Here is a 27,807-nt window from a genome sequence, read left to right as displayed (position 1 = left end):
TATTGTTGATTGGACCAGTAAGATGGATAGTAAAGTGGGGGTCCCGGACCTCCAGGACGCTTATATACGCCCACGCCGCCTCCCCTACCTAATTATGTTTATTTTCACCTTTATCATCCACATAATTTCAGCTATCAATATTATGTAGGATGTAGGTATAATATAATTAACAGGGTAGGGTTTAACAGCGTGCGAGAGCCGGGCGCGTATTTTGAACTATGCCTACGCGCCTCGCGAATAATAAAATATGTTCGTGCAGCACGTCTCACTCCGCAGTCCGCGCTCAGGGTGTGCTATTATATATTTTATACGTGGTCAATGATGAGTTGTCCATTATTGGTCCGTGAAGTATGAACCCCCCCCCCCCCCCCCCTAGATCCGGGGCTGTCTTTTTAGCTTACAAAAAACGTTGTTCAAAACTTACGTATTTAATGTAAATCGACGTATTTGAGGCATTATTTGGCCAGTCTTATGGTTTATTATTTAGCGGAACTACAAAACTCGACAATATCTACCTTAAAAGTTTACTAAAAACCTTTAATTTTATTACATGAAATATGCAGACCGACTCCTTTGTTATGTCCTAGTAAGTAGGACATAACATTACACGCTTGTGACGCTTATACACCGATATGAGGCTCTCTCCTAGTAATAGTATCTCAATGCAATTAACATTGAATTTACATAATCGACCAAATAACGTTGGTCTGTTGCATAGGAATCAACTTCCTCGATGGCACAATCGAAATCGCTACATCCAAATTATAAAGGCGTCGCCTTAATTAAAACATGGTAGAGGAGTAAATATAGCTCTTAATTTATAGAACACAATGGCAAAATAATGCTAAAATACTTGTAGAGTTTGTTGTAGAGTTTGTTTTGTTGCAGATAAAATGAACTCAGTGAACATGTTAATTTAGAGGTTTTAATAAACTACAATACAAAATGTAGTACACTCGTTCAGTTCTCGCGTAAAATTGCAACAAACATTCATCCATCCTCACAAACTTGCAATAATAGTGTAAAATATAGTAATCGATTGATCCCAATTCTTGTTTAAAAATTAACTCGTTAGTCGTTACTCGAGTATCTTTGAGCACTTTCCACTTCTCTTTTTTCGTTTACCCTCGCTTTAAAATGTATCGTATTTCACGACGAAAATACAATTAATGCATGTTGTAACTTTTAAAGGAAATATCTTATGTATTCCCAGTCCTTATCGCAATAATCAAACCTCTTCAAAGGAATGCAAAGAGGAAGTGTCCCTACGAAATTCTTGGCACATTCTTCAGATCCCCTCGCAACTTCTGCGTCCCTGGTGTCGAGTTCGGTTTACGACGGGGTTTGATGACGCCTGAGGGAACTATGTAACGTTATACCAGGGCCACAGTGAGGAAATGCCGTTGATTATTCCGATAATTGACAACGATTGTGATGAAAATGACAGTCTTTAGTAAGATTTACAGGAGCTACCTCTTTACTTTAGAAAGATCCAATCCGAGTTATATCCATACTAATGCGAAAGTGTGTCTGTATGTCTGTCTGTTACCTCTTCACGCCCACACCGCTGAACCTATCTTGCTGAAATTTGGTATGGAGATACTTTGGGTCCCGCGAAAGGATATAGAATACGTTTTATACTTGGAAAATGTACGGTTCCCGCGCGATAAACTGATTTTTGCGCATCAGAGTTGCAGGCCTTATCTAGTTATGCATAAAACATTGTACAACCTTTTCTTTCTAACTAATTTTCTAACGTTTTACAAACACTACTAGTAGTTAGTACAAAACATACAAATATTTTTATTAGTAAGTAGTATAAATTCGCTTTATTATAATTACACTAGCTATTCCGGCAAATGTTATTTTGCCATATAAAGTATTTCACCCATATTATTTTATTGAAGTGACTAAATAAGTATGTCATCATGGCAACGTCCATCGCTATCCCGTCGCACAAACAATGGTCGCCGTCAGTCTCGAGTTGTAATAATTTACTATTATTTATTCAACAAATGCACTTATCAATATAAAAAGTAGATGTTATCCGATACACAACCCTAGCCGATATGCTCGCTAAGATTCACGAAAATCGGTCGAGCCGTTTCAGAGGAGTTCAATTACGCACGCCGTGACACGAGAATTTCATATATTAGATTACAATATGACTCCCAATTATTTGTTTGCTCTTTTAGAATTTAGGGCGAATGACAAAAAAATAAATATGACATCTTTTATATTAATTAATTAATGTAATGCTAGCTAAATACTTAAAATGATCGCATACATATTTTCTATTGCCACATACAACTATTAAAAAAAAAAAGTGTCCAACTAGCACTTTGCCGGGTCCTTCGTCTACCTTTATTTTATTAAATTAACAAACTTTTATCGAAGTTAAATGTCTTCGTAAAAACAAAACGTCGTAGTTGTTTACAAACAAGCTTCCAGCCATATTGATTAATCCTATTATTGTGTGTAGTGTACACTGCACAGTCTGCAAAACATTTATATTGTATATTATGTTACGCTCAAAGACCGAAATCGCTCAATGTGCGAAAAAATGGCTCACAACGCGTTGTGGTCACAGTGAAACAGCCACGACGTGAAATTCGCGTCGTGGCTCTAATGAAAACGGCCACGACGCGTTCTGGCAATCACAAAAAGACCATAACGCGAAATTCGTGTCGTGGCTGAAATGCTATTCGTTTTTCTTGATTTATTCTTGATTGATTAATCGTCCATAGGTATGGAAGATTATATTTGAATTACCACGCGTACTACAAAATATTTTTTCTTTTACTAAATCACTGCATAACGTGTTTATCATTATTATTTATAAAATATCCATAGTTCCATACTATCCGTACTAATAATATTATTACTGTATGTCTACGCGAATTTCGCGTCGTGGCTGTTTCACTGTGACCACAACGCGTTGTGAGCTATTTTTTCGCTCATTGAGCGATTTCGATCTTTGAGCGTAACATATACAAGTGAGTCAATAGTGAGTGAATCAGTGAACCTACGACTTGGCTACGACTTAGGACAGTGATAGTGTTCAGTGGTTGGACCTAGTGATTAGTGTGTGACCTAGTGCTTAGTGTTGTGCTAGTCATAGTGTTAATAAAGTCTTCAAGAGAGTCAACAGGTCTTTCCCCTGATGATATTATACAGAAAATAAAAATCGGCCAAGTGCGAGTCAAACTCGCGCACGAAGGGTTTCGTACCCTCATAGAGCGAAAGTTTATTTTATTTTAACTTTATTATTAAATATTAAAGTACACATATAATTGAGGATTTTGTGAAAATTTCAAGTGTCTACATGTTGCCATTATGATTTACGAGCCCAAAAGGCCAAAAAATCACGTTTGTTGTATGGGAGCCCCCGTTACATATGAACTTTATTTTGTTTTGGTATATTTGTTGTTATAGCGGCACTAGAAATACACAATCTGTGAAAATTTTAGAAGTCTAGCTATAGCGGTTCTTGAGATACAGCCTGGAGACAGACATCGAAGTCTCAGTAAAAGGGGCCCGTTTCACCCTTTGGGTACGGAACCCTAAAAAGAGAATATGAGAAAATATTATAAGGTACTATGTAACTCGTAATTTTGTTGTGATGTTAGTTTTTCACGTTATGCCTGTACATTTTCCCAGGGTGAAAACTCTACTATAACGTTTTCCGAGACTAAATACCAAAATTTCATCTGAATCGCTTCTGCGAAATATATTATCATACAGATATGTTCAATATGTTCAATACAATACAGATGGATTCAAAATAATTGAGAGATCAATTCTCTCTTCTCATTATATCCCAACGTTTTACATTGCGTTGCGGCGTCGCATCGTATAAATCTACGACGCGACGCTGCAGAACGCATCGTCAAAATTTCGGACGTAAAGAGTGTATTAGATATGAAATTTTTGCGTTTGCGGCGTCGCATCGTATAAATCTACGACGCCGCAGAACGCATCGTGAAAATTTCCGATGTAAAGTGCTATACTATATTAAATTTTTGCGTTGCGACATCACATCGTATTTCTGTGCGATGTTGTTTTTGCGATACGACGCCGCAACGCAGTGTTGTGGCCTGGCCCTTACAATTGTGATTGAGTTTTTTGCAGACAACTGTCAGTAGATTTTCTTACAATAAATAAAAACGGCCCAAGTTATTTTGAACGTTGATGTCTGAGTCACAGCGATCATTTTCGACGAACAGTGTTTGAAAGTACTAAGTATCAATTAATTCTTTGCAAAACTTTTACTTTTACAAACTTAGCTATTAACAACGAAAATAAGACAAAACGATTCTTAGGGCCTGTTTCACCACTTTCTGATAAAGTGCCTAATAGGCTATTCATAACTTTTTTGACAGATTCTCCATACTTGATCTGTCAAGTTAATTGGTGGATAGCCTTATCAGAAAGTAGTGAAACAAGCCCTTAGTTTTTAAAACTTAGTTATTATGCTACCATTAATAACAATAAAGAAACGTATCTTCTTAAAGTGATAACCTATGTACATATTATGTACTTAGGGTGGGTTGCACCAGAGACGTAGTTATAGTTAAGGTTATCATCAAATATGGCGTATTATGGACTTTTACTAGGGATTTGACAGTTCATTTGACATTTTGTTATAGTTAAAGTAAGTTGGTGCAACCCACCCTTAAATAATATGTAGTAGATAGTGTTGTTTTTTTTTCGATTGAAAACCACATGGACAAAAGAAAAATTATATTATTTGCCCTTCACCATTTCTAATTTTATAATTCGTTTCTACCACCAACCGAAATTTGCGAAGTATTTGCTTTCGAGTGTAGCAAATATTTACTCAACTCAAACATTACAAAAATTCAAATCAACATTACTGTCAATTCAGACCAAGTTTTTCCCTAAATATGTCCATTATACGAGTCCTAATGAGACCCATTCAGCTGCGTAATTATTACGGGTCTTTTCGCTGGTCTTTCCGGGTCTTTTCAACCAACAATATATTAGTTTGCCAGATTAATGTTAAAACTTTTGGTTTAATCACTTTTTGGTTATAAAACGACCTTTTCTGTGGTCCTAACATATGTCATGGTGCCCGGGTACCTTTCACTCGAGTTTTTTATTTTAGAAGACTAGGCTTTCAGCCCTTTGATATTGTGCCATTCATTACCTTTACAAGAAGAATACCATTGTTAAGAGTCTGTATACGAAATTTTGCCGATTTCGCTGTTTTAGCAGACGTGATTTAACAGTTAAAATACAGTATTTCTATAAGTTTTAATGCACAACATGTAAGATCATTTCAATTATAATCTAATGTTGGAGTTAGATTTTTTTTTTTTTTTTTTAAGTATTTTTAAATAATCCAACTCAAACCCGCGACAGTTTTGTGATTTTTGCTGTAAAAGGTTTAGAATATCACCTGTTTATGGATTGTATTGACGTCTTAACGGTATGAAAAAAATAAAATATGCTGTTGAGAATGTCGTCTATACAATGTTGGAATTACTTTTTACCACTTTAATATGAAATCTATAATATAAAAATGAGTCGCTGAATGTGTTGCTAAGCGCAAAACTCGAGAACGGTTGGACCGATTTCGCTAATTCTTTTTTTTTAATATTCCTTGAGGTACGAGGATGGTTCTTACGGAGAGATAAATTCTAAAAAAAAATGCGCTAAGAAAGGATTTTGATCAATTCTACCTCCAAGGGGTTAAAATAGGGGATGAAAGTTTGTATATTATGATTAATACATCTTAACGCGAGCGAAGCCGCGGGCAAAAGCTCGTTCAGTAATAAAACTGAAATGCTGGAACCGGGGTGACGCTGGCAAAATTAAAAGTCGATTTTGCGTCGATAACAAAAAGCACTTGAATATTTCCACACTTTTCTTCGCAATGAGTTCATTGGAAATTTTAAATTCCGGCCTCTCCGTAATGACTTTTGTATAGATAATAATATAATTTGTCACTCTATACTTGTAGTACATCCATATTTGTATACTTACTAATAATAAAAATATTAAAAATTCATACGTGGGAGAGCCATGCTTCGGCACGAATGGGCCGGCTCGACCGGAGAAATACCACGTTCTCACAAAAAAGTGAGTGAGTTTACCGGAGGCCCAATCTCCTATCCCATTCCCTTCCCTACCCTCCCCTATTCCCTTCCCTTCCCTTCCCTACCCTCTCCTATTACCATATGCCCTCTTAAAAGGCCGGCAACGCACCTGCAGCTCTTCTGATGCTGCAAGTGTCCATGAGCGACGGAAGTTGCTTTCCATCAGGTGACCCGTTTGCTCGTTTGCCCCCTTATTTCATTAAAAAAAAAGTGTGTCTATCAGCTGTTACCTCTTTACGCCAAAACCAGTGAACCCATTTCGCTGAAATTTCGTATGGAGATATACTTTAAGTCCCGGGACATATGTTTTTATGCCGGGAAATGTACGGTTTTCGCGTGGTAAACTAAAACTAATTTCGGAATTGCGTCGTCTTACGTCTAGTTATATACTAAGCCTTGCGGGTCCCAAGACAGCTTTAGCATGTCCCTCGGGCTCCCTGAGATCATATCAAAGGGTTTTCGTGGTTGGATGCCGCTGTCGACCCTGGCGACACAGGAGATACAGTGGTGGGAATGTGTGGTGGGCCAAAGCCCGTTTAAAAAATATACTAAGCCTTAATTCCTTAATACTTAATAATTAACTTAAGTACTGTAAAACTTGACGATGGACGCGATAAAAACTATCTTAAAATGTTTTCTTAAGCCCAAAGTATCTTTACACCAAACATCCGAATCACTTGAGCATAAAAAGGTAACAGACTGACAAATGCTTTTTCCACCTAAAATATTATGGACACGTATAAGGATTATGATGAATTTAGCAGGACTAACGAAATAAGCTCTATTTATTTCACTCAAAGGATTAATAATATTATGAAATTGCTAGGCTTATTACTAGACCGCATCAAACATTAAGCCCGTCACAGACTTAGCTATAATATATTTTATCATTAATATTTTTATAGCTAGGCATATTACTATATATTTTCTATACTAATTTTCGCGCGACCGCACACTCAGCTATAATATATATTACTGGTAGCTACTATAATATATATTATAGTACGGTATATTAATATATATTAAAGCTAAGTCTGTGACGGGCTTTATCTGACATTGGTACAGTAGCTGGCGCCAGCGCCACTGAATTCCTGTTTACTGTATTCAATAAACAACAGATTGCTGAATTAAATTGAAACATGCCGCCTTGGAGCCAGAGGCCGGCCGGCCAGAGGCCATGCATTCGTCATTTTATAAAATTTGATTTTTTTGTGTAGATGGCCCCTATAGAGGTAAGAACGACGAGCAACCATGAAGTTTGGCTTGCAGTTACTTCAGGAGGGTTTGAAGTGATGAACTGACCTATCAGACAGAGAGCGATCACGCGGTCAAGCTTGCAAGCGGTCAAGATTGCAAGCAGTCAGTTTTGCGTTATTTGTGTTGTATTACGTTATAGACTCAAGATACTTGAGACAGGGGGCGTTCCTGCTCCTGTGTGACTGACCGCTCGAACGCAAAATTCGAACGCAGAACGCTTGAACGCGTGACCGCTCTCTGTCTGATAGGTCCCTAAAACCTTAAAGTATAAAGCCCAATTTTTATAGTATTGTTTTCAGGATAACTGTAGTGTCGTCTTCCACTACCGTAATATAATAACTTATTATATTATTATTATATCAATGTAAAACAACACCAAATTGCTTCGTAAATAAAGTGTTTACATACTGGTATAGGGCGACCATGCGTTCAAAAAATCGAAACTCTTTCCAGCGGCTTCACCATTCCCGTTCGATTCGGATACGGTACGTGCGATCATTGGTCAATGCTTAGCGCAGCGGGCGTTTATTGAATGTCGTGCGGTGAAGTTTTCGAATCCGAGTCGAATCACACATCGTAAATCAGGGTCCAGGAGAGCCGATAGAAGTGAAAACGAAACAAGAGTATCAGAAATACATTTTCGCCGTAGAAAGAAAAGGGGAAGAATATTACTAGCCTACCCCTCGCTGGTAGTCTACTCTCCCTCCTTCTTACGAGTTCTCGATCAAATCACGTGATGTGACTGGTCTACCGTCTACCTCATGGGATACTTCCACTAAAATTAGGGTCAATTCAGACCGCAACGCGACGCGTAGATGCGTTTCTAAATTTGTACTGAATTGACAGATTTCGTGAGTGTGAGATGTCCGTCAAACCCATTAGTTATGTCCACACTGTGCACTTTCATCTTCAATTTTCGTCATCAACTTTCATATTGGCGCATTCAATAATTGAATGCGTCAAGGAACGCAACGCCAATATTGTCATTTTTGAAGTTTTGGATACGGTCAGAGGGCATGCGTCGCGGGCTTGCCTCACGTTCGCTGTTGACTGCACTATAACGCATGCCCTTGACGAACAGAAAAAGGCACAGAGTGGACAAAGCTATACAAATTTAGAAATGCATCTACGCGTCGCGTTGCGGTCTGAATTGACCCTTAGGGTACATGAACCGTGGTCACCCTAGCGTGACCCAAATGTGACAGAATAATGTGACAGGGATACCGCGCTCATGTCAGCGGGTTTAATTAAAAGCGTTTCAGCCTGGTAAATTGTTGCTGATCTCTGGTTTTAGCCGTAAATAGTTAATGAAATATCCATTAATAGATTAGTTTGTGTAGCGCTTTGAGCCTTTAACAAAGAGGGCCAAATGAATGCACAAAATAAACACGATATGTGGTTAGTAAAATGTGAAAGCAATGTCGACAATGGGCAATCACAAATCATAATTTATACGTGGGAGAGCCATGCTTCGGCACGAATGGGTCGGCTCGACCGGAGAAATACCACGTTCTCACAGAAAACCGGCGTGAAACAGCGCTAGCGCTGTGTTTCGCCGAGTGAGTGAGTATACCGGAGGCCCAATCCCCTACCCTATTCCCTTCCCTACCCTCCCCAATTCCCTTCCCATCCCTACCCTCCCCTATTACCCTATTCCCTCTTAAAAGGCCGGCAACGCACCTGCAGCTCTTCTGATGCTGCGAGTGTCCATGGGCGGCGGAAGTTGCTTTCCATCAGGTGACCCGTTTGCTCGTTTGCCCCCTTATTTCATTAAAAAAAAAACCCTCCCCTATTCCTTTGCCTTCCCTTCCCATCTCTACCCTCCCCTATTACCCAATTCCCTCTTAAAAGGCCGGCAACGCACCTGCAGCTCTTCTGATGCTGCGAGTGTCCATGGGCGACGGAAGTTGCTTTCCATCAGGTGACCCGTTTGCTCGTTTGCCCCCTTATTTCATTAAAAAAAAAACCCTCCCCTATTCCTTTCCCTTCCCTTCCCATCTCTACCCTCCCCTATTACCCAATTCCCTCTTAAAAGGCCGGCAACGCACCTGCAGCTCTTCTGATGCTGCGAGTGTCCATGGGCGACGGAAGTTGCTTTCCATCAGGTGACCCGTTTGCTCGCTTGCCCCATTATTTCATAAAAAAAAAATTATTCAATCTCACAACGTTACCTCATGCCCATGGGCTATGAGTGAAAAGTATCAGGCAAGCATAAGTAAATAGTAGGGGAAAGGGGGGCATTAAGGGGTATATAAGGAACATACCAAAAATACAGTATACTGTATAGTATAATCATTATGCTTATTATGCTTATTTATTTATGGCACAATATCTTATTAATCTAACTACAATTTGGCATAGTCTTTGGGAGATGAACTTATAGCATTTTTTTAAATAAATGATTTAATAGGAACTTTCGAAAAACCATCTTGCCCTTTACCATGGGGTAAAATGGGGTAATGAAAATGGGGCAAGATGGGGTAAGCTAATCCAATCACAATAAATACAATTAATATGAATTTCTTGGGTGTTTTCTTCATCCACACCAGCACAACCATTGTGAGCCCAACGTCCACAAAGCTGACAGCCTACCAAACCTTCGAATGATTTCAGAAAAGCCAATACCCCGTCTTACCCCAAAGGCTGACTTAGAAAAAAATAAAACGCGTGAACTCCCTGTTTCTGTCGCGCTGACGGTTGATCGAGTATGGCTTCCTATTGGCTTATTGCTTTTTGTTCGCAAGAGTCTAGTTTCTGGTATCTTGCGTGACCCCGTCTTACCTCGCGTCCCCGTCATGCCCCCCCTTCCCCTAGTTCGAGAACCGAACGCGACAACTGTCACTAGAGCACAGATTACGGTGGGTTGCACCAGAGGCGTTTTATAGTTAATGTTAAGGTTATCGTTGCGTCTATTATTGACTTTAACAAGAGATTTGACAGTTCATTTGACATTTTGTTATAGTTAAAACTTAAAGTTATACAAGTAAGTTGGTGCAAACCCACTCTTTATGTGCGTTTTAGCTAGAGTAAGGTAAGCAGTAGAATACAAATTATCCTTATGTAATCCTTTTTTGCGGACACTTTTCTGTCCCAGAGAAGGTCCTTCTTACCTATTAGCTTTGTCCACACTATTCAGTTCTTCATCTTCAATTTTCGTCATCATCTTTTTATTCAACTTTCGTTTGGCATATTCAATAATTGAATGCGTCAAAATCCACCCGCGTTGGAAAGAAAAGTGCCATAGCGTCGCGGGCATGCCTCACGTGCTATCTTGACTGCGCTGTAACGCATGCCCTTGATGAACAAAAAAAGGCACAGTGTGGACAAAGCTGATTATAACCGTAGTATCACGTCAACTTATTTTAATAAAAAATGACTTTATCGTAGAACGATAATGCCATGTCATTATTAAGGGCGTCATTTAACGCCCGCAACTCCGTTACGCCAAAATTCGTTTATCACGAATCGTATATTTCTCCGGAATAAAAAACTATCCTATGTCCTTTCTCGTCTCTCAAAATATCTGAAGCCCAGTAAAATTGGTTCAGTGGTTTAGGCGCGAAGAGGTATTAAATAATACTGGACTATTTGATCATACTTGCCGGACATATTTCACTTTCATAAGATTCCTTTACCTCTCTTCATAATCGAAATAAAAAAAGTTCGGACATATCAAGGCTGTGCAAAAATACTTATAGCCTTATATCGAGTGAGGATTTTCCTCGTTCTTATTTGCGGAGGAGCTGAGGCGGAAAAAGACGGTTGAAACACTTCACTCAACTCCTCCAGTGAAATACCTTTGTCTGTGATCACTCCGATACTCGCTAACTGTTTTATGAATTACTTTTAATGTATTCTTCACTAAAAGCAATTTCTAACTTCTATAGTTATTTGCATAGAGCTAAACTAGTTCGTATTGGACTGTCTTAACTCTTCTCAGTCGACTAATTTTGATGTTACCAGGTAGGTAAAATAGGTAAATATTAATTTGAGTAAGATAAAATTTGTAGATAGAAAGAATCAGCAAATTGCATGGAAATAGTATAAATTCTATCGGGAAAATCTCCTGTTCAAAAAAACAAATGAAAAGGCGTTTATTCGTCGATTAGGCCAAACCGCAAACGTCTCACTCGCTGAAAAGAAGAGAAGAGAAGAGAAAGACTGACTTGTTAGAATTTCGCCCCTTCAAAATAATATATTTTACTAGCGACCCGCCCCGGCTTCGCATCGGGTATAAAATATTTACATAGCCACTGAAAAAATGATTAATGAATGTCATTATCTATTCTATATCTATATATATATAAAACTCAAAGGTGACTGACTGACTGATTGACATAGTGATCTATCAACGCACAGCCCAAACCACTGGACCGATCGGGCTGAAATTTGGCATGCAGGTAGATGATATGACGTAGGCATCCGCTAAGAAAGGATTTTGATCAATTCTACCTCCAAGGGGTTAAAATAGGGGATGAAAGTTTGTATATAAAAATACTTCTTAATGCGAGCGAAGCCGCGGGCAAAAGCTCGTTATATATAAAACTCAAAGGTGACTGACATGGTGATCTATCAACGCACAGTCCAAACCACTGGACCGATCGGGCTGAAATTTGGCATGCAGGTAGGTGATATGACGTAGGCATTCGCTAAGAAAGGATTTTGATCAATTCTACCTCCAAGCGGTTAAAATAGGGGATGAAAGTTTGTATATAACAATACTTCTTAACGCGAGCGAAGCCGCGGGCAAAAGCTCGTTATATATAAAACTCAAAGGTGACTGACATGGTGATCTATCAACGCACAGCCCAAACCAACCAAGTACTAATGTAAACCTTCCTCTTGAATCACTCTATCTATTATGGAAAACTGCATCAAAATCCGTTGCGTAGTTTCAAACAAACGTAGGGAACAAAGGGACATGAGGGAAAAAAGCGACTTTGTTTTATAATATGTATGTACAGATATAGATGTATCTCTCTATCATAATACTGTCCTCAATATATTATTTTTCTAAGCCATATTTTTATATAGAATAGACCATAATTAAATATGAAATAATACAGTATGCTACTTCTTGTTGCGAAAAAAGGTACGACATGACGCCGTGGGAAATATCTATTTTTATTTGTATAGATTATATTTTATTTTTGATTTATTTATAATCACATTATTTTAGCATCTTCATGCTAAACTGATTACGAACATTTTCCGTCAACAGATTAGCTAAAAGAAAATGAACAGAAAAAGCGTAAAAAAAGTATGAAATGCGAGAGTGCTGTTATGGAAAGAATTTTCCAATTTTATAATTTTCTTGGAAATTTTATGAAGCTTCTGACTCGACGCTCATAGTACTTATTTAACTGATTCTCAGAATATCAGAGTTCGTCTAAAGACAAAGTCAAATACAACTTTGAATGTTGGTATTTAGTCAAATTGCATTCAATCGTTTCGGCGCCAAATTCAATAGTGAAAATAAAGGAATAAAGTGTCATCTTAAACTATTTGAATCACTAATCGAAAGTGTAAATATCTTTCAATAATTGTTGCCTTGAATCGGTGAACCGATTTAGACGTCAGTAATGTAAAGCAAGTTATAAACTTGATTTCCTGGAATTTCAAGAAAAGAAACGACAGTTTTATCACGATAAAATTAAATGTTTGTCACGAAAAACTTAGCAACCAATTAAAAAGTTTAAATAATAATAATGTTTGATTTTAGAATTATCCAATTCAAAATATGAAAAATAACGATATTTCTGCGATTTGAGCGTAAACAAGCGAATACAACATTCATATCATAAAATAATATTAAAAAACCACAAAGGCCAAATAAGCTTCTGACAAAATAAACCCAAGAAATCGGAACATTCTGACGATGTCAGCCGCATTATACGGCCCGGAGCGATCGCCCGTCATCTTATCAGATCTGGACGGGATTGGTTATTTTATATCCACTAAAATAATACACTGCAATATGCTACGTTAATAAAGTTTTATGTTTCCATTTGACGAAGATAATGTTATTAAATTCTGTGGTGAAGGATGCCAATTTTAGACGCTCGCGCTAGTCTCGAATCTGGAGTCAAGTTAATATTAGGTTATATATTTATCTGTCTGGTTTTTTGTTGTTGAAAAGGAATGTCTTCAAAGAAAATTTATAGATCCTTTGGACCAGAACGTGGCCAGTGCAGGGCCTTAGCGAACCACTATAATAATTATCATTAAAAAACTCATAAATATTCTCTCATTTAATTCTTAAAGGTTTTACCGATTTTTATACACTCATAGTAGATAAGTAATTATAAGTACAATATAAATAATCATCTTTGTATGCAGTAAGTACGCTAATATTTTATCAGTTATCTCTTTACATAAGACCATCTGTTTAAATAGAAGTCTTTGCATAAGACACAATATAATATTATACACTCTAATGATATAAGTATCAATATGAAATACCTCGATCGATGTCAGTGCTATAATCTAGTGATGCTAGCACCAGCTACTGTATACATATAAATCGGCCCTAAATGTTATTCAATATTAGGTACTAACATGTACAATGTAAATGTTCTATGTGGGAGTAAATTCAACATCTACGTAGTTTATATTATAATAATGCCCTAAGCTTCTTTGCCCAGCAATTTATACATACTAATATTATTATAAATGCGAAAGTGAGTCTGTCACCTTTTTATCTGACTGTCTGGCTGTATGTAATTAATTGTTACCTCTTCACGCCCAAACCGCTGAAACGATTTTGCTGAAATTCGGTATTTTAACGCGACGGAGGTGCGGGCAGCGTCTAGTTTATCCGTATTTTTTTTAAATATTCTGTAACAAACACACATTTCAAACTCATATCTTCATGACCGTATATAAAATCCCGTTAAGCTTCAGCGTCAAGACGTGGGAGAGCCATGCTTCGGCACGAATGGGCCGGCTCGACCGGAGAAATACCACGGGCTCACAGAAAACCGGCGTGAAACAGCGCTTGCGCTGTGTTTCGCCGAGTGAGTGAGTTTACCGGAGGCCCAATCCCCTACCCTTTTCCCTTCCCTAACCTCCCATATTTCATTCCCCTGCCCTCTCCTATTCCCTCCCCTACCCTCCCCTACCCTCCCCTACCCTCCCCTACCCTCCCCTACCCTCCCCTACCCTCCCCTATTACCCTATCCCCTCTTTAAAGGCCGGTAACGCACATGTAGCTCTTCTGATGCTGCGAATGTCCATGGGCGACGGAAGTTGCTGTCCATCAGGTGACCCGTTTGCTCGTTTGCCCCCTTATTTCATTAAAAAAAAAAAGAAGTAACAGACAGACTAACAGACACTTTCACATGCATAATAACAAAATTCAAAGCAATTGTTAGCCTAAAAGTTAAGAATATAATTTGTAAACGGCTCAAAGTTTTGTAGATAACGCCTTCGCAGAATCCTGCCGGAGAAAGATCAATTTCTTTCAAACTTAAAGTATACCGAACCTTGGGCCCTTTTGTTTGAAGTGTTCACTGTTCAGGTCGGCCTAAAACAGCTTATGTTGGAATTTATTTCAATTCGATGTTACAAATACTTCGGAGTTGTTTAAGCTTTACAATGAAGTTGGAGGTTTATCAACTTTTTAGCCGACTGCGAAGCCTAGACGAAAGAAAATTTAGTTTATATAAACAAATGATAATTGATGTTGCTATACGTTTTTTGTTTCAGAGTAAAAACTACTTTTTGTATTTTCCGGGACATTAAATATTTTTATACCTTTAACTTTAATGCTAGACCAAAAAAACTGCAGACCTTCGCAATAATATTATTAACATAATTGTTAAATTGAAATGGAAGTTCGTATGTATTTTGCTGTGGTCGTAGTGCTTAATTTCAGTTATTACTAGCTAGTTGACCGAGCTTTGCTCGGTATTCGATAAAACACAAATAAAATGACATTTTCTTAAAATGATTCCTAGCTAGATCGATTTATCGCCCCCGAAACCTCCTATATACTAAATTTCATGAAAATCGTTGGAACCGATTCCGAGATTCCAATTATATATATATATATACAAGAATTGCTCGTTTAAAGATATAAGATATAGCATAATTTCAGTACAACTATTCCCGCGGATATTCTTATGAGCACGGAGTCAACACAAACATCTAGCTACTAAATATGCTTTTGTCAGTAATTCTAACTTATTTGCCTACGTTTATAGCTATCAATAAAATATGGAAAGCAGGCCAAAAACAGACAAATAAAATACCCATAAAACATACTGTTATACATACGTTTAGCTTGGAATTTGGATGTAACGCGATGTAAATAAAGTAATTTTTATATAAGTATGGCATTCGTTATATTTAAATTGATTGAATTGAAAATCGGATAAACAGCGATTTATTTTCAGGTAATTATAACAAATAAAACACTAAGCAAATCAATCAATCAAGCATTTATTTGCATTAAAAGTGGTATATTAAATGTTCACATAAGTTCATTGGTCAGGTTTTACACTTTTAACTATAAAGATAGCATGCAAATATTTAAAACATTAGATTAGTAGTTCAGGCGCTAAAGCGACAAAGACACACAACAATATTATAATGTTGTTAAAACCATCCCCTGAGCAAACGACCTTGACAATATTACATTTGCCGCGTTGCCGAGATCGCGCCAAAACCCCATTTTTTTTTACTTATCATATATTCAAAATTGACCTACAAAAAATCAAACATCCAGGATGTAGTTAATGAAATTGTCGATCTGGCGTGTGTTTCAAATAAGCTACTAGTACTAGGGAGATACTGAATGTATGCCTGCATTTAAATAAATTGGTATTACTTTGGAAGCTGATATCATGAGTATAAAAAACAAAAAATTGAAGCATAAAATACTGTTTTTATTAAGTCGTAGCTTTGCACAAAGTTTTCTTCACGTATATTTACAGAGCAAGTAATTTAATCTCTGTGCCGATAAGAAGAAAAAAATCTCTCTTCTGTCGAGATTAATCTTTTTACTTAGCCTATTTATTCTACAAATGCAAAGTCTGAATATCGTGTGTCCATGCTTGTTTATAAAAACATTCCATCTCGTAAAAGTCAAACATCCTTCTCAGAAAATATTTTTATTAAGTTACAGCGATACAGCTGAAGTTATTTAAATGTTCATTGTCTTATTTAAGGCCATGTTTATCCGTTGCACAGCGTCGTCGGAACGGAAAAACGCATTGTATGCCACATAGCTGCGTTGCACCGTCGCGCGACAAAACAGTAAGGCTGCGTTTCCACTGAAGCGGAGCGGAGCTTAGCGGTGGCGAATTGACCAATCACCGTGCTCGAAATCTTCTGAGCTGATCTCAGACTGGCCGTATAAGCATTGTCTAGTATCTCAGATTCAATAAAAAAAAAAACTATAATTCATTTTCAACTTGTCACCTTGTTGTCAACAGACTTCAACCATAAATGAAAGAGTAAAATTCGTATGTATAGGCTGTTGTCACTCAAAAATCTGTCATTTTCCTAGTGTGTGTGTTGTAGTGTGTGTAATGTTTTATTTGTTAAGAGGAGTCCACACCGCCTTTTTTTCCATACAAACGCTGTCCCCTGTTTCCTCCCTGGATAATGCTAGTAGAGTTATATTTTTTTTTCTGAATATCTACGGCCACTAAAATACAATGTCCCTATGTTTTATTTTTTTCAGTATTTAATTATTAAATAAGATATGAACGTTCAAAAACCCAAAAAAATGGCCAGATTTTCAGCTGTTCAAACATCCAGAAAACAGATTTGGCTAGATTATACAAAAAAAAAAAACATAGGAACACAGCTCAAGCCTTTCTTTAATTTTTAATGAAAAAAGTACTTAAATCGGTTAAGTTTTGGAGAAGGAATCAGGGGAGAACGAATCGTTGATTTTCTGCAGTTGTCCCTATCGCGTTCTGCGTTATAGGCTTGAGATATTACAGCTATAGATATTACACGTACTTTTTTTCATTTCTCTAGCCCCTGGTGTATCCTCTTAAAAAAATGTATGATAAAAGCATAACTTCAATATAATATTAGCTCGATGCACTCCTTCACCATATAAACTATAAGGGCTGGTTTACACGCATTAAGTAGATAAGTTTAACTTAACTTTAAGTTATTTATTGCAACTAAACACAAAATTTAGTAGCAAGTATTGCTACTTGCTACTAAATTTTGTGTTTAGATGCAATATAGTTAAAATTTAGTTAAGGCCCTGTATTCCCAGAAACGGACGATTTTCAAGATTTAAAAGTGACAGTAGACACAAAAATATAGTAATTTAAATTCTGAAAAAAATATATGTGTTAGTTAAGGATCTAACACAGTGGAATTTATATTCCATTACACAATATCATGAACTTCACTCGATAGAAAAAATCCCAAACTTACCTCTTCTTTTAACGAATTTTCCATACTATGTCCAAATTATTTGGAATTTTCAGATAATTTTTGCACTGAATTAAAGACAAAGAACATATCTAGGGCGATTCGTTTTTTTTACTCGATTTAATTGATGTATAAAAAAACGACGATCAAAAAACTATAAAATAGCAGGCGCAAAGGTTCGGCTGGTACGCTCTCAGTCACACGCTTCTTTGTCTTTAATTCAGTGCAAAAATTATCTGAAAATTCCAAATAATTTGGACATAGTATGGAAAATTCGTTAAAAGAAGAGGTAAGTTTGGGATTTTTTTCTATCGAGTGAAGTTCATGATATTGTGTAATGGAATATAAATTCCACTGTGTTAGATCCTTAACTAACACATATATTTTTTTCAGAATTTAAATTACTATATTTTTGTGTCTACTGTCACTTTTAAATCTTGAAAATCGTCCGTTTCTGGGAATACAGGGCTTAAGTACTAAACAAGGACATTAGAACTTTGACTATTTTCTATTATGTTGGGAGGCGGGGCTTGTCACTTGACACATTTCGGGCAGGCACTTCAAATAAAGTTAAAATTTAGTTACTACTTATCTACTTAATACGTGTAAACCAGCCATAACTGTGCAAAATTTCATTCGCCTACGTTTCCCCATTTTTCGTCAAAAGGGATACAAAGTTTTTGGCTCACGTATTAAGATATAGATATTATGTACTTACATTGTAGGTACGTAAAACATCTTGTGGCGAATCCATAAAGTTAATTTACCTAGCGGTATAGAGAAACAAAGGCCTGAGCAAGAGAGATGTCACTATCAGTAAGACTGCGTGGTAAAAAGAGTCGTGTGATACATGACAGCAGCACTCATTTTTTGACGTCCAGTCGGCACGTGCCGCACGTTGACAATTTAATCTCATAGAATTCATGTTCAATAATGCGTATACAGAGTATAACAAAAACAAGTGATAATACATTAGGGTGTGTATGTGTTCCTTATAGAGAGTTCACTGTGAAAGTAGCAGCGCTGAAAAACCAAAAAATTTTTTCCCTTTTGTATGGGCAAGGGCCCGAGTGTCACGAGTTTCCCCATACAAAAGTGAAAAAAATATTTGGTCTTTCAGCGCTGCTACTTTCACAGTAAACTCTCTACGAGGAACACGTACACACCCTAAAGTATTATCACTTATTTTTGTTACACCCTGTATATACGTATTACGAACACATATTTTTCACACAGTTGAAACCAATTTCGGTTACGTTTGACAGCTCGAGATTGTTGCTCTATTCCGCTAGGTATATTAACTTTATGGGCGAATCACGAAGCATCACAACGCAAGAGAGCAACATGGCTTCTCTCTGTCTACAGCTTTCATAGTTTATTAACAGAGTTAGTTTATACGTGATATCAGGGTTTCTTCAGCGGAGGAAGTTTTATCCCATTGTCGAATTTTAAAGCGAGTTTCCACCTTGTTATGAGAGAGTATGAGAGAGTTTTAGGCTATTTTCTTTTAGCTTTACTTCCTTTGTAGTCTGGTTAAAATAGATTTAGGGTGAAGCCAAACGAGCGTAATTTGTGAGTTGTGAGTCGCAGAATTTCAGCCGGCAGAAATTCTGCTGCATTCAGTTTCATACAAAAGTCCTGTTTGATTCACACGAGCGTAATTTTGTGTGTCATCAGTCATGATTTGTATTTAAAGATATTTAGGCGACCGAAGTTCTGCGACTCACGACTCACAAAATTACGTTCGTTTGGCTTTCCTTAGATTATTAATTTTATAGGTATTTTCACATTTTTTGTGTTATTTTATGGAGTTACTTTAAACGTATTTATAGTTTGTATGAAATTCGCTAAAAACGATTGGGATATTATTATAATTGTATAATTGGTAAGCTCAAACAACGAGACGAAGTAAAACCTTACAAGGCTTCGCATTGTCTTGATATCTATTGAAAATTAACCTTATTTAGAGTTCGAATATCTTTTGACTTTGCCCGGGCATTTTTTTTACATCGTAACTAAATTGAATTTTTAATTTGCTATAATATTATATTATACTAGCTGTTGCCCGCGACTTCGTCCGCGTCCACTTCAACATTTTTTTTTTGTAAAAAATATTTTTATTAAATAGAAATTATCCTTTGTTACTTCTGATACCTCCAAGAGTACAAAGTTTCATGATGATTCGTCAAGTTGTTTTTGCGTGAAAGCGTCACAAAACGAATCAAAATCAAAATATTTATTCCTAAATAGGTTAACAAAGTTAACACTTTTAGAACGTCGTTTATCACGCGGGAACAGTACATTTTTGCGGGGCGAAAAGTGTCCTATGTCCTTTCCCGTGACTCAAAGTATCTCCATACCAAATTTCAGCAAAATCGGTTCAGCGGTTTGGGCGTGAAGAGGTAACAGACAGACAGACACACTTTCCTATTTATTAGCATGTATTATTTTAAAACTACTTGTTAATCTAGCTGTAAGTTTTCCTAATTAAATAAAAATAAAATACTTGTAGTAACACTAATATTAGTATGGCTATCATACCCGAATCTGCGTTGTTTCGAGTTTTGAATCGAAGTTAAAATTTGCCTTGTGTTCAAATATCATGCAATCTTTTCTTACACCAGTCCGATGGTCAAGAAATAACACAATATTTAATCCACTTAGGCCAGCCTGGCGCGACGTTAACTTGGCGCAAGTGGCCTAAGTAAGCGGGCCCCTAGACGATCAATTTTATTGCGAAATATCACGTATTGTGCAATTGACCTCTAGACTCTATAGGGTTACTATTAGGGAATGCAATCCCGATCCCGCGGGATCCCGATCTCGCGAGATCTCGGGTAATTTTTCGGGATCAATCCCGACGCATCATATGACGAGATCCCGTTCGAGATTGACGGGATTGGGCGGAACTAATAAATCGCTTCAAGGGGAATTAGAAGGAACTCTGCGAGCGTCTAAGTCCTTTTGCACCGTGTATATCCAGTTATCCACGTCCACGAGCTTAGACAAATTAGAGTCTACCATAAAAAAGAAATGGATTTATTTGAGTGTGGAGGAACAAGGGGGCGATTTTTGCAGTTTGCATCATATAATTGCTCCGCCACGCTGTTGCCAACCAGTGTTGAGTCGGAGAGGGGATTCTCAGCAGCTGTATGTACCCCATTGCAACCGACATTAGATGCCGTTTAGTAGGTGAGACTATTAATACCCTTTGTTTTTACCCGACTGCCGGGAGGGTTAGTAGGTAACTGCTTCCTAATTCCCTTGAAATATGCTTATTGTTTTGATTACCTACCTAATTTACCTTTGTTAATTTCCTTAAAACCTGATAATTATTTAGTTGGTAAGATCAAATAATAAAAGTTTTTATTTTCTTTCGAGTTATAATATGTTATTTTAGTTAACCTCACATTTTTTTAAACTAGACGGGATCCTGAAAATTCCGGGATTGATATTTCTAATCCCGCGGGATCTCGAATTTGCAATCTCGAGTCGGGATTGCATTCCCTAGTTACTATTGAACGCCTTTCAATTTTACTGTCAAATAAGTTGTTCAATATTATTGTAGGTCTATGGGTCCGCTAAGAAGTGTTTCTACAAAAATAAATACCATTACACAAGTAGCAGCTGTTTTCACGGGATAATCTAATTTGTAACGTATACGTATACGCCTTGTAAGAGGGTCGGACGTCTTATTAAATTAGCTTAATGAGCGGCGCGCACCTGATGACAAGCAAAGGTCGAACATGTTTCATTCTAAATGGTCTTATAGGCTTAACTTACAAAAAGCGTGCGAACACGAGGTTATATTAACGTGATAATATTACGCACTCCTTTTTCCCTTTTCAAACTTTAAGCGCTTAATCGATTTTGATAAGGTTTGGAATTGAAATACTCAAAGTGACTTTGAGTCACGTAAAAAAATTAACGGGTACTGCCCGACAAACGAATTTTTGAATGTAATGTCAGGCCCGTCCCACTCGTGTGTTTAGGTATCGAACTGTAAGTACCCCTTTAAAGGGGCAGATCACAAGGGACTCACAAGCGAGCGCAAGATTTTTTCGTCGCATATATCTACATACTGATTTAACTGCTGTGACATAATCGTTATTAATCTGATAAATATGAACAATTGAAAAAAGTCAAAGAAATATATTTTCAATAAAGTAATTTAAGACTATAAATATACAAAAAAAGATTTAAAAAAAAAAACACAAACATAGCAAATAAATTAATTTGTTACAAACAAACCGCATACTACACATAAATAAAAACAAGTTATTATGTTTAAGTTGTAAAAAATTCCTGACCAGCTCCTACACTATAATCGAATATATAAAACTATTATAAAAATATACGTTTGGTTACTCTTTGATTATTACTATAAAAAAGTTTGCTATTAGTAGCTATAGTAATTAAAAGAAGATTATTTTATTTTCTAAAAGGTGACAATCTTGATTTCGTCAGAAAGGGTACCTCTTACGCGATAGAAAGAGAGCGGACATGTAGGTAAATATAATTGTAGGCACCTAGCACTGCGCGGTCAGAATCGGGAACCGTACATTTTTCCGGGATAGAAAGTGTGCTATGTCCTTTTCCGGGACTCAAACTATCTGCATACCAAATTTCAGTAGAATCAGTTCAGGGGTTTGGGCGTGAAGAGGCAACAGAAGATAGGCAGACGGACAAACAGACACACAAACAGACACACTTTCGCATTTATAATATTAGTATGGAATATGGATGTTTATGATGCGACGCTGCAACGCAAAATTGTGGCCTGGGCCCGTACCACGAAACGGTGTTGGGACTCAAACAGTCGTACGAGAATGTTGCATCCTATTCTAACAAACGTGAAATGATGTTCTTAGAGCAGGACGCGGCATTCTCGTCCGAATGTTTCAGTAGTAGGCCTATTGAACCGCAGTGTCGAGTATAAGTGCGGTCTACCTTAAATGCCCTAACGTCTAGGCAGTCTAGGACTTTTAGAAATCTCAGTCTGCTCAAACGTCACGCTTACAAAATGCTTCCGCGACACTTGCCGCCAAAACTAAATTGCCAATTTGCTGAGAGTGATTGGCAAATTGAGGGTATAGGGGAACGAATCACGCCTTATTTTGTTAACTGTGTTGCCATCAACTTCATCGCGAACGAACCATATATTTTTTCTGCACAAAAAGGATATTTTGTCTCTTCTAGGGACACAAGGTATCTTCATACCAAATTTCATCGAAATCTGTTCGGCTGTTTAATTAAGACTCTTAAGGATATTGCGGCAGTGTGGATTAAAGTTAACCCTGGGTTAAATAATATTATGTTATTCCACTTTTTGTTCATTCTAAGGAAAAGGTACGGTTACACGAGCTTTTATTCAAAGACATTTACTCATATTGGCTCGAGCAAGGCAGGAGATAGAGACAAACAGACGGACACACTTTCACATTAATTATAATATTAGTAAGTATGTAAATTCTCAAAAACTAAGTGATTGCTGAGAGTTCAGTAAACACGTGTGTTTTATGAGTTACCTTTTAGGGGACAAAGTTTGACTAGGTAATAGTTATTGCATCGCAGGGGGTAAATATGTATACGAGTATTATTAGCTGACCCGGCGAACTTTGTTTTGCTATATTCGGGTATGAAATATGAATTTATGTTGGCCGATTATTATACCTACAGAGAGAACATCTAAATAAATCAAAACTGGTTCAGCCGTTATGAATGAGTTTGGCTACTTACTTAACTAAAGAGAATTAAACAGTGTGTTAGTGTAAACACCGTTATCCTTGAAACCATCAAATGAGACCGTCAAAATGAACAGCTTTTTCTATGGGCACAATGCTGGGATCTCAAAAAAATGCAGTCTTCAACCCATAACCATGTGCCCAGATCGGTAATTTGTATGGGTATGAAGACGGATTTTTTTGAGTTCCCAGCATTGTCTTCATAGAAAAAGTTGTATATTTTGACGGGCTCATTTGATGGTTTCAAGGATAACAGTGTTTACACAAACATCTTGTATACAGTACAGACTAGAGCTTTAATCAATAACATAATCATATTCGACAAACCGTTCGGCTCTCTTCTTTCTTCGGTATTCGAACCAAATTCTATGGTTCTTAACGTGAAAAGGCTACAGGATCATAAATCATTTTCCGCGTATTGAGAAGTACTGATATTATGTATGTAATTGGTTAGCATGAGACTGATGATGGCATGAGGATAAGAGGAGCCCATCTTGTTTCTGTACCTATATTGTACGTTTTGAATGTATGTTTTGTTACCTGTCTAATTTGACAAATATTTAAGCGCCTATTCTCTTCCTTCTAATATTTTAGTTCAAAATTAAAGCAGACAGTTTTTTATCAAACTACAAAATAATATTCTCAAGAAATATCCAACCAACGTCATTGACTTTTCATTCATGGGCTGGATCTACTAGGGAACGATATTGGGGTTGAATTAAATAGTGCACACAAGTCAAAAGTAACTTTTAGCGCTGCTACTTTTACAGTGAACTCTATACAAGGTGTAACAAAACTTAGTGATAATACTTTAGGGTGTGTACTTGTCGCTGCATGCTCGAGAGCGATGAGGCCTGACAGGTGGCGGTCTCTTTCTACAAAAACGTCCTGTTGCAGAAAGAGGCCGGCGGAGCGGAACAGAAAGGATGATCCATCCGTCCGTTCCGCTCCGCCGGCGTAGGACGGGAGTGCGGAGGCGTCGTTACGCGAACCTCCAAACTTCTGTCTAATCCAGGGCTCCGGGTAAGGATGGGAACCTGCCCGGCTTAGCTAGTCCCAGAGCCAATATTTCTCAAAGGGGAACGCTTCAGTTTGCCGAAGTGTTCCTTTATTTTGGAGGAAGTCCGGTCCCTTTTGAGGTAGACCGGCGGGTCGTGGAGGGAGTCCTGTTTAGACAGATCCGGGACATCCCTCCGTATACGGCTGAAGGCAAACCGCAGGTGGTATACGACGTGTATTATCAGTTTATCACTATAGGACACATACACCCTAAAATATTATCACTTTGTTTTATTATTCAAAAATTGTTACGAATTTTATGCACGCTGCGTGCGTGATGATGAATGAAACTAGCAATCTATTTGGAAATGAAGTTGGTAAATTGCTCAGAAAATCGTGTGATCGTTTGGATGCGGGCCATCCGTCTCCGCGGCACGCAGCGGCAAATAACTAATTCATCACACATCCGATATACCCACAGAAATAAATCAAGATAGAACGGCGACGCGCGTGCGGTTGCTAAGGAATCGATCGTATCAATTTTTGCTTTGCATTTAGTTAGAACAAATAACTTACCCGTGGAAAGAAATACCTCCTTTTGACCGATTCACTTTCGTACTTCTGTTTTTACAATTAGACATTGCACAATAAGGCATTTTTGCACAACCGCTTCGGTGTAATCAAGTCGAGACGTGCGCGCTAACTAAATGAAAGTTGAACAAATCTTGCTCACTTGTGCAAGATTCAAACACGCGTACTCCACCCGCTTAGCCGTTCTATCTTGATTTATTTCTGTGGATATACCTCACACACACGGTGGCTTTCGATTAAATTTTCGTCAAATGTTCGTCAAACGCTAAGTAATTTGCTTGGTTTAGATTAAATCTTATCAAGAATGTCGTGAAAGTAGATTGAGAAGTGATGAAGAAATATTTCGTAATTTGATTAGTTCAGCTGGTTCAATCTCAGAAGCTGCAACTAATTATTGCAAATCCGAAATAGCTGATACACACGTTGTGACGTCAAATGTTTCATCAAATGTTCGTCATAAATGTTTAATGTTTTAAGTTTAATCTTCTTAGATTAAACGTGTCAAGTGATAAAGCATGATAAGAAAGATTAAAAAAGTATTGAGTAATCAAGAAGAAATTATTTGCCCAATAACAGTAAAATGCGATTAAGTAACTGACTGGTTTAGGTAGTTTAACCTTACAAACCATACGAAAAAGGTGTGAGAAGTAATTAAGATGATATTATTCGATAAATAACCGATAAATGCTAAGTTATTTGATTAATTAAACCGATGTCACACGCCAATCAAGAACCAGAGAAGAGGATTTAGAAAACATAATGTCAGAAAATTATTCTTCTAGATAATTTCAAAGCTTTTTCGTATATCTCTACATATCTATAGTAGAATGAAAGTCTGTGGCAAATTGATCAAATTAGTTCTACATAGAAAAATTTCGGTTTCTTGCAAGTAGAAAGTATGAATAATGATGTTAGTATCCTTGAATGCTGTTCACTTTGTAATACAAATCAAACCACACCCTAGCCTACATGATGATGCTAGCGGATGATGATCCGCATGAGGGCAATCACAACGGTTTGATAAAAGTTCATCGAATTTTGATCAAACTAGACCGTGTGTAGCGGACATTATCAATATGTATTGATTGGAAGTGGAGTGGAGTGGAATAGAGTTTTGAAGTGGCAAAGAAACATAATAATATTTTACCCGCAAATTTTACCGTAACATCGCAATATACTAGTCTTAAATAAACACATCGAAGATAGTTTTCCAGGGAATTCTATTTTCGGAGAAACTTTTCTCTAGTGACTTGACAGAGGTTGGCACTTTCATGAAAAGAGAGATATATATTATTACAAATACATGTCTAAGGGTCTGATACATTCTTATAATTGTATTATAGACTATAGTCTATTCGCATCGTAGTTTAACTGTCCGATGTTGTGTCACAGGTTTTTTTTTTTTTTATTTACGTGTTTCCTTTTATTTGATGAATATTTCTGTCTTCATTGGTCAATTTTGACGTAATTCACTAAGTTTGCAGTGTGTAGCGTGACCAGAAAGTTTCCTTAAATACTTCACAATATTATGTATCAAAAATTAAACTTAATTTAAAATAAGTAACTGAAATCCAATCCTTATTACTATCTCACGACTTATAGCTTACTAATGAATAAGCCTACGTAATAAGCCCACATATTAAGCAATTAATATTTATTTTTATATTGTATTATATTAAGAGGAAAAGTATTATTTTCCTCGTCCGCGCCAATAAGTAAAAAATATTATATTTCTTCGTTTATAAGTAATACAATATCTTTTTTATTCCGAAAATGTAAAATAAAATGATTATTAGGAAAACTTAAAATTAATAACTTGAATAAAATTACATCTAGCGTAATAATAAAAATCATCATACCTATAAAAAGTCCAAAAACAAGTAGTACAGTCATGTTGAAACTTTATTCAAATCACTGAGAATCATTTCACATTTTTCAAGAACGCACTCAACACACACAGCACTCCGCACGTCCGTCTCTCGCGGACTCCCACATCTGACTGCGCCAGCCACCCCTGCGCCCTTCTGCCTCCCTGGTATCTCGTAATTAGATAAATGTCATTTCGGCGTCTCAGTTTTTGTTTTCGTAAACGATCCACGGCAGAAATATGTCCCGAAGATATTCTTGCCAAGTCTTTAGGCAAATTTTATGCATTCGCATATTTGAATTTACATATATTCAGCTGTCAAGTACGTGCCAGTATTATCCACTAGCACGAGTGAGATATTTTATGTTTCAAACTCGATATCAACGTATCAAGAAATTCTTGTACATTTTCTACTCGTCCTAGACACACTTAAAATAAAAGATGTTTCACTCAACTTCGCTGTGCCGAAATTCGTTTATGGCACGGGAGTTGTACATTTTTCTGGTATAAAAGTTAAAAACTATGTATGTCCTTTTCAGGAACTCATAGTATTATCGCAAACTTTATCAAAGACGGCTCAGCACAACAAATATCTGTATCGATTTTCTTACTGAATCCATTTGAATCTGTTGGAAATGCGCTAAATATGATTTTATGTTAATTAATTTTAATTACAATAAAATATTGAAATTTTTACATTATTAATATTTCGTTACAATAAATGAGATATTAATTAACATCCAGACTTCATAATAATGATGAAACTATTATTGTCATACAGCAATATGATACTGAGAACCATTCATACAGGGCTGATTTTTCAATC

At 37.0% G+C, this 27,807-nt stretch overlaps 1 protein-coding gene and 1 long non-coding RNA gene across 3 annotated transcripts in view; one reads left to right on the top strand and one right to left on the bottom strand.

Moving 5' to 3' along the window:
• LOC121732589 overlaps positions 1-27,093 on the bottom strand; it is a 44,288-nt gene extending 17,195 nt beyond the window's left edge. For both annotated transcript variants that reach the window (XM_042122523.1, XM_042122524.1), the window contains exon 1: positions 26,974-27,093. In XM_042122523.1, coding sequence (XP_041978457.1) covers positions 26,974-27,007 — 34 coding nt within the window. In that variant the 5' untranslated portion in view covers positions 27,008-27,093. The remainder of the gene's footprint in view (positions 1-26,973) is intronic.
• Positions 183-13,476, top strand: LOC121732591. Its single transcript, XR_006036401.1, has 3 exons — positions 183-290; positions 9,855-9,859; positions 13,465-13,476. It is a non-coding gene; the product is annotated as an uncharacterized LOC121732591 (long non-coding RNA).
• Positions 27,094-27,807: the final 714 nt, after the last annotated feature.

This window comes from Aricia agestis, chromosome 12 (genome assembly GCF_905147365.1).
Source record: "Aricia agestis chromosome 12, ilAriAges1.1, whole genome shotgun sequence".
Lineage (NCBI taxonomy): Eukaryota > Metazoa > Arthropoda > Insecta > Lepidoptera > Lycaenidae > Aricia > Aricia agestis.
This window is presented reverse-complemented; position numbering and strand designations above follow the sequence as displayed.